This window comes from Atractosteus spatula, chromosome 19, assembly GCF_055471065.1.
Source record: "Atractosteus spatula isolate fAtrSpa1 chromosome 19, fAtrSpa1.hap1, whole genome shotgun sequence".
NCBI classification, from domain to species: domain Eukaryota; kingdom Metazoa; phylum Chordata; class Actinopteri; order Semionotiformes; family Lepisosteidae; genus Atractosteus; species Atractosteus spatula.
The window spans coordinates 10,799,412-10,808,190 of NC_142724.1; the positions used below are offsets into that span (position 1 = coordinate 10,799,412).

Consider the following 8,779-nt stretch of genomic DNA (forward strand, 5'->3'; position numbering starts at 1 on the left):
CATATGCTACTGTATATGAACATTTTTGTGCCACATAAACTACTATTGTATATACTGGAAACTATTTTAATCGGCACAAAACTTTACTATATACATCTTAGAAAGGAAGCATATTTTCACGAAGTGTCTGAAGAACGTTTGAATTATTCTGCTTAGGTGTGCATCATTATCTTAAAGAAACCATTTTGCCATCAGGTTCCTTTTTGCTCCACATTAAAAGAGAAATTGCGCCCGTAAATAAAATTATCTCAGCACAATGAACACAATTTTATTTTCGTTTTTGCTGTGTTGTGTTTTCATCAGATTTGCAGACAGCTCTACAGATCATGCCTTATAGATCACTTGTTTTATTTGCCATAATTTCTTGAAACACCCATGTACTGTAAATTAGCAAATATTCTACATCACTGAATGCTGGTTATCTACAATACTTAAAACAAACCCCTAGTAGTGCATAGCAAATTCCTATTTCTTGGTTAAGCATGGGACATTATAGTGTAAAAATAAACTAATATAAATTCTAGTTAGCTATTAATGGATGTTTTACAGCTAACTGGCCTAGTTGCCAGCTTGTCAAGTGATCAATCAACAGCATGACCAGAGTTCGCCATGTTTAAAGTTATGTAATTAGCAAGACTTGACAGGAAATGCAATTATAGAGAAATCGCCAGGGAAACTGATGTGCAGTCTAAACTTTTCTCACACCTGTAAAGCTGTTAATGAAAGTAAATCAGTGTTGATATACAGTAGAGGAAATGTTGCAATATCCTTCAGCCGAGAAGCATTACAGAAAAGAACACTTTTTTATGTACTCTACATGAATTCTATTTCACTTCCAAAACTACAGCTGCCTTAGCTGTTTGAGAATTTAATCTCCTCATTTCAGAGAGAGGAATTTTTGTGGGTTAGCAATGCTACCATGCAGTGGTACCAACCTGCCAACCTGCAGTGCTAACCATTGCAGTGATTAGCAATGCTTTCTAGCTGTGCTGGGGCCCTAGGTTCAGTTCCAGACCTGGGTTGCAATCTATGTGGAGATTGTAGGTTGAGCCTGTGTTCACATGGATTTCTTCCCACAGTCCAAAAACATACAGTACTGGAAGTTTAATTGGCTTCTGGGACAATTGGCCTGAGGCGGGTGTGTGCCCTGCTACTCACTGGCATCCTGTCCAGGGTGTATCCTGTCTTGTTCCTGTTGCTTGGCAGGATAGGCTCCAGATCCCCTGCAACCTTGAATTGGATAAAGCAGATGGATGGATGGGATTTTCATGGTACACAAAATATAATGCAGTTGAATTGTTTCTAAAAATCCATGCCGTTTTATTTTTCTATGTAATTTTCACCATTACAATTTGATATGGGATTGCAGAAAGGAAGGGGCTAGAGCTGTTGCTTCTTTTCAGATGTTCCATTCTTCTGATTTCATCCTATGAATTAATTTCTTTCTTCTTTCATCCATTTATACTTTGCAGGAGTTTTTCGCTGAAGTGATAGAAGCACTAAAGAAATATTTTGAAGGTATTTTTGTTTGTTTTTTTAAGGTAAAATATGGAGAGCCAGGAGATCAGGATTCTCAGGAGCTATTTGGATGGTTGTGCACATTCATCAGTGGTTTCAAGAGGATTTACATGGAAATGGTGCCATAAGGACCTTTAGAAAAAGCATATCATGTTGATTTTCAAAATATTTTATTATTTTGTTGTGACTTTACAAATATACAGTAGCCGGGTTTAATGAATGATAATAAGCTAATAACACTATGCAATGTCTTTCTCAGAATTTTCCTTAAGTAACAAAAAAATAGGATGCAGACAGCTTCAAATGACTTCATCCTATTGATAACTAAAATCTGCTTAAAGGCCATCCAAAGCATGCTATATCTACAGCCTTATGGTAAAATAAGGCCTGGTGAAAACCACATTGGTTTTATGGATTGATAAATAGTTAAAATTGGCCAGCATTTAATGTGTTGCATTCAATAAGAACTCATGTTCAGGTTTATAAACTGGTAAAAGTAATACATTTTTTATTTGTGTGTAAGCTTCAATAAAATTAATGTTTAAACATATAGTAGCCCTAAACTACTGAGACCTTAATGCTTAATGAAAAATTTAATGGAACTTAATCAATAAATACTACCTTTCATCATATCTTAGAATCCCAAAGGGTTTGTCGAGAGGCTGGATTACATTAACCTGAAGTGGATTAGTCCAGAATATGAGCATTTGTTCTTTTGCTCAAAGAATTGCCACAGGAGTCTCCAGTGCCCTCTGAAAAGACTTGAATCTGGAGTAATATCTCATGCTTTATTATGTCACCCTCTATAGCCAAGGCTTCTTCAATGAGTGGGTTGTGATGGAACTTGATTTGGGATTTTTAGGTCCTAAGAGAAGAAGATGACTTTATTAAGAAGATAACTTTGAACATAACCTTTGCCAGCTCCTGTCTGGATAGCATGCATTTACTCTGGCTTGTCAAAGTCAACCCATCAATAACTATGCAGTTTTGCAAGATTCATTACTGGAAACTTCATTCTGAATGGAACTGAAGTGCTAAAATGTTATACATCAAAATAGTAACTCAAAACAGAGAACAGGCTGTGTCTCTTGCTGCCCCTAATAATGCAGTGCTTCTGCTAGATACATTTCTGTTAAGTATTTTTTTAAGTGTCATGGGCAATGTATTAATAACACTTCATAATTGTTTATCAAAAACTTTGTTTTACAGTGTGTGTATTTTAAAGAGATTTTTTTCCCTTGTTAGGGTTCTGATTTAGTGTGTTGAATACAAAGGAGTCTGTGTGCTCTTTTTTACTTGAGGACTGAATTGCATTACTTTTGGGGAGTAAAATGCATCCAGGAAAAATGCTTGTATTCTACTGTGCAGTCTTTCAAACACATGCAAGTTGTTTCATTTGTTGTTAATATTTTCTATTATTTTTTTTAATGTATGTACTTTTTAGTTGCACTTTTGTACTTTGAAGCATTGGAGTTGTAACCAGAGAGATCCTGGTTAAATGTCTTGTTGAATACAGAGTCCTGTAAATAAAATTTCCCACCTTGCTAAACAATAGCCAAAAAGGTTATTTTCAGTTACAGTATATACAGTACAGTATGTGATATGGGGCATGTTTTGTAATGAGATTAAGTAACTACAGTAGCTAAGTCAAGTTAATGCTGTCATCTAACAACCAAATACAAAGAAGTTAGTTTTTTTCTGCCTTTGCTTTCATAAAGATTTTATGTCTGTGATGATCATTGTCTAAGCTCAGACAAATATTTTATATTTCTGTTGTGTATTAATAATTATAATGTAATGAAGACAAAGTTTTCTCTATTTTCTTTCTTTTTAATTCTTGGGATGACTAACAATCTACCTTCAGAAAACATTTTAGAGTTTACTAATCTGTTTAGCAATGTTGTCCCACCCCATATGGAATAGTTCGATGTTTTTTTGTTTTGGTTCATAGCAAAAACTTGTGTATTGCAGACTCCTGTTTGGTAAATAAGCTCCTCTGTCCAGCCCACACCTTGAGTCATCCAGCTCTTTTCAAGGCCCAAGCTCCACAGTGCCTTACAGGAGAGCTGGTGCTGATTGGAGGAGCAGCATGTTACTCACTGATGTAACCACAGGCTTACAGGTGTCTAACAAGTCTCAGAAGTAAGTTTTCCTAGAATATTAAAGATCCTTGGCCAACTAACCCCAGTAACACTCTTCCAATTGTTTGCCATGCTTTGGAAATCTTAGGAACAAGTTAAAGGTTTATTCCATGTTGAAAAGAGAAGAAAGGAAACAATGTTTCAGCTGTGGAGCCTTCTTCGGATGTGAGGGAAATCTTAGTCACATTCAGATAGTGACATGACCTTGGACCTTGAACTCGCAACTTCCTCTGCATGGAGCTCAATCTGCTCTCAGAGCCACTACTGGTACTAATTGAGTCCTTGAATATCATATCATATTCCTTGGTTTGAGCAGGTAAGCAGAAAATCATACTGTATATGACAAATGATGAGAAGTGTTTGATTATTTCCTTAAGTAAAGAATATTTTTACACAGAGTTTTAGTTCTAATGTTTTTCATTTGCCCTACTTGGCAGGTTGCATTTCTTGGTGTGGTGTAAGTACAGGCGTTATGATGACAGTGGGAACAGGTTCACTCCACATGAAATGCTTGAAAAACTCTCTCGTTTCAAGTGAAGAACTTAACAAATGGAAAAAGTTTTTTATTTTGCAATAGTTTGCGCTGATGGACCCTCAGATAGACAGGTGAGTCTATCACAAGAACTACAGTTCAATGCATTTCTAATGTGAGACACCGGAGGAATGCATAGGGTCAATTCTGATCTCATTTTCATTTCCTCAGTGGACACTTCTAGAATGACAATCCAGGCCAGAAAAGATATGACATTTCAAGTTTTGTCATTTCCCTCCATTTCAGCAAGTCTAATAATAGCTCCTGATATAGAAATACCCATTAGTAAATAAATTAAAAGGTTTTAAACTCTGGAAGACAAAACTTTCTTTGTCATACCCAGGAGTGACATTTAGCTCTGCTTCCCCACGGCTCCTGGGTCCTGGGTTTAATGTCAGCCTAGTGCCTGGTAGTGCCGTTTTATTATCGTCATGCAGACTGGGGTTTGCATTCTGCCAGACTCACAAACTTTGCAATCTCAGAAGATGGGTAAGTTTATAGCAGAGCTTGCATTTTCTTTTTATAAACAGAATGAGTTAAAGTATTGTAACTTAGTTCTTCTTAATCAGATAATTAATAGTTACTGTTATTTAAAAAAAATCACAGTATCAAATTGGGTCCTGGCTATTATAACAGCTGGTGATTTTTATTAGACTCCTTATTCCTTATAAGATGCACCCGCTATAGGACACTAGTCCATCGCAGGCGCACACACTCACACCAAGGACAACTTTCTCACAAGTAAAATAACCTACCAGTATGTCTTTGGACTGCCGGAGGAAACCAGAGCACCTGAAGGAAACCCACTGGACCACAAGGGAAAAATACAAACTCCACTCAAATAGCGCACCAGGAATTGAACCCAGGGCCCCAGTGCTGCAAGGGACCAATACTACTCAATATAATATCTTACAATATTGAGTATATTGTAAGGGCCATATTGGCACATTACCTTATTTTGTCCTTTACTTCAATTTAGCCCATTAAGTTCAAATGAAAGAAAAGTTATATGAAGAAAGCCTATGCACATTAGACAGACTTTTATTCTGTATTTTTTTCCCTGGCTAATTTAAACACCTTAAACTTAAACTGGAGTGAAGGACCTTGTCAACCCACCCACTTCTTCATCCAACTGAAAGTCAACAACCTTATTTAGAAAGCTAGAGTACTGGTTAGGGAATCTCCTAAAGCAGACACAAGATCTCTTAAATGTAAAATTTCCTTCATGATATCAGTGATTTATTTTATTGTATATCGATGGGAGGACGAAGGTAGATTTCATTTTTATCACTAGTAGTTCACAGGTACATGGCAAATGACAGGGGTCAGTTTTACAGGTCAAGTCAGTGCTACCGTGTCTCAACTTTCTCAACTATCTCACTTTTCCAGTTGTGCACTGGCTCATGCCAGCACTGTCTGGACCACATGGCTCAACCTGTACTCTAAATGGGCGTTTTTCCTGTATGACCTCTTTCGGATCCTTGGGATCTCTTCTGTATGGACAGAATCCAATCCAATTCTCAGGTCATTCCCAGTATTCCATCAAGTCATCACCAAGCATGTCTGTTAGATCATCCTTGTTATGAATCAGCTCTCCTCTGCATTTCCTGTCAAGCACTCACTACTCCACGCTGTTGATGACACTGCCATCTGTGCCTTACAGGCATCCAAAGGCACATTCGTTTAAATGGTTGCAGTCCAATGATCCTTCAGTGCAAAAAAATAACGCATGTAATTTATTTCTGTTAAATACTGACACATCACTGCTACCTTGGTTTCTGTTTCAAATGTCAATGAATGTCTTCCCTTTGCTGAGTCCTTTTAATATTATGAGACAAAGCTTGATAGTCTACTCACGCACAAAGTGAATATTTCAACATTTATGGGCAAACATAAGCATAAGGGAAAATGTGCTTTTAGCAAAGTTCATTAATTCCTCTCGTTTAATTTCCTCTGAGAACATCAGTTCCATTTTTCTTCCCATCGTTACTTTAACCCATGCAATTTGGTGTCTTGACTGCAAAAGATGCCACAGCTTCTTGAAAATTATGCTTTCATAATTACCAATTTCTATAAAACATTTTCCTTAGCAAAATGGAATGGTTCCAGTCTTTTACAGATAATCCAGTGGATTTTATTCCATTCCCAGTTCCTTGTCTTATCCCCCTGAATTGTTCTGTAATCCTCTCCCCAAACACACAACCAGTAGACCACTGATACTGCTGGTTCCTGAAAGCCCTAGGGTCTAGTGATATTCTTTCTATCCCAGTTCTTAATTAGTTTGTTAAATTATTCAGTGACTTAATTGGTCTAAATTACCAATGTTTCCAAGCCTTTAGCTACATAGATTTTAAGGTAGCACCAAAACCTACATGATTAAAACCAAAAACTATATTAAAACTACAATGTTAACACAACAGAAGGGTACGGACATCCCCAAAAACATTAAATGTGCACACCTCAAGTGTTTTGTCAAATATGAATAGCTGGAAAAAAATGATATTGAGAGAGATTAAAAAAGCAAAAAAGAAAATATTGGAAGCAATAGCATTTGTTGCATTTTTAATGCCTCTCAGTATGTCTCCTAGCAGAGCAAACAGAACAGCTGTAAAGATTTCAGTATACTTCAGTAAAGATTGCTACATAAAGAAGGAGCTACTGTATACTAAAATTGTGTTGAACTTGTGTTAATAGGTTAATTGATCACTCAGGTTGCAGAAAATGAGTGTGCAATCCCTGCTATAGTCTAATCTGTGGTTCTTTTAGTCACACAACTTTCTTTGTGGATTTAAGAGCAGCTACAGACGGGGATCACACTTTTTATATGAAATTCTTTTCTTATATCCCTTAGAACACATCCAATCAATCGAAATTCCAACACAAGGAAAATCAACATCTTAAATGACCGGATTTTACTACTGTAGTGCCTGAAACACTTTCCCCATATCTTTCTCTTTAGTGTCTTATTAAACCCCATTCCTCCAGTATTGGTAACTTTTTAAGGCTATATTACATCCAAAAGCATGAAAGTCCTTGCATGAAGATAATTAATTTACAGCACTGCTATATTACAATCCCAATACATTTTTAGTAAAAGATGATCACTTTAGCAGAGGTCCATTGCCAAGGAAACCTCTTGAATGCAGAGTATTGTGCATGTCTGCTGCCTCTTTATACAGTAGTTCTGTATGTTACAGCCCTATGATTTCAAGCCAGATTCTACAAATTCACACACTTTTCTGTGCCTCCCTGTCCATGTTAAAGATTATGGTCTCCATGTTTAGTCTTTTCTACAGTTGTGTGTCCCCTTTTTAAATCTCAGCAGTGCAGTGTATTGGTAAGGGCTCTGGACACCTGACTGGAAGGCTGCAGGCTCATATCCTTGGTAGGAAACTGCAGCAGGATTGTTGATGTTTATGGTATGTTTTCCATGTTGCTCCAGTAAAAATCCAATTGAACGCATGGATACGAAAATGTGCATGTAAAAAGAAGCAAATGTAACACCTCTGAGTCACTTTGTATAAAAGATTTAAGGAAATAAATTGATAAATAAGTAATAATCTTCATCCACTAGGCCACTTCTTTCACTCTGTATCTCTGTCTTTAATAAAACTACCCTACAGTATTGGAACTCAAATTCATATTCAAAAATTCTTATTGTCATTAGAAAATTACAAGTAGCAGCAAAACAATAATATATAGTGTATCATTACAGAGAGAGATGCACACCTTGGCTTCAGTTATTATAGCCAGCAGTAAAAAATGCAAATCAAAAATATTCATACAATTTCACATTTCATTCAGCTAAGCTACGAGGTCCACTGCATAATGTTTGTAATAAATGTCTCATATGTAAGCTTACCTTATCCAGAAGCACTTATCCTTTTGTTTTCCTCTGTAAATCAATTACAAATAAAAGCTATAAAAAGACTTAGACTATAAAAAAAACCTACAGTTACTGTTAAATGAATGAGTACTGGTCTATTTTGACATACTTTCAGTTGCCTGAGATTATTTATTATTTTCAAAGTGTCACGCTATTGATTTCTTACAAATTTCAGTGGAATATTTTCCTCTGACGTGTTTATGGTCTGACCTCAGATTATTTTCATGTACTGCTTACATCTGTTTTCTTTTATCCTTTTTGACATTTCTGAAAAAAAAAATCAATATTCCACAAGGCTTTGACTTCAGATTCATTATTCATTTGAGTGTTAAAGCACTCTCTGTATGCTGTAGCAGTTTCTGCAAAGCAGTGTAACTCCTAATTAATTGCCTCTTTTATTGCTTTACACTTTATATTACCTGGCTAGAACTTAAACGACTCAATCGCAAAGTCTGAAGGGTATGAAAAGTAGGATGCTCTTTGAACTTGCTTTTAAACACTGGTTTTCTTCTATTCTAGTTCCCTGATTAAATAGAAAACAACAGATTTATATGACATTGAAAAGGAAATCTGTTGTTGGGAATTATAATCTAGCTTCACAATGTGACAGAGAAATTCCAAGGACAGCTTTAAGAAAATTCTTTACTTTAAAAAGCTGTTCTTTTCTTCTTACGAAAATCTGCCCACAAGCCTTCAGGACGT

The 8,779-nt window shown here is 36.2% G+C and overlaps 1 protein-coding gene across 2 annotated transcripts in view; it reads left to right on the forward strand.

The window, feature by feature from the left end:
• LOC148818065 (uncharacterized) overlaps positions 1 to 3,067 on the forward strand; it is a 37,902-nt gene extending 34,835 nt beyond the window's left edge. For both annotated transcript variants that reach the window (XM_088937838.1, XM_088937839.1), the window contains exon 17: positions 1,542 to 3,067. In XM_088937838.1, the coding sequence (XP_088793964.1) occupies positions 1,542 to 1,646 (105 nt within the window). In that variant the 3' untranslated portion in view covers positions 1,647 to 3,067. The remainder of the gene's footprint in view (positions 1 to 1,541) is intronic.
• Positions 3,068 to 8,779: the final 5,712 nt, after the last annotated feature.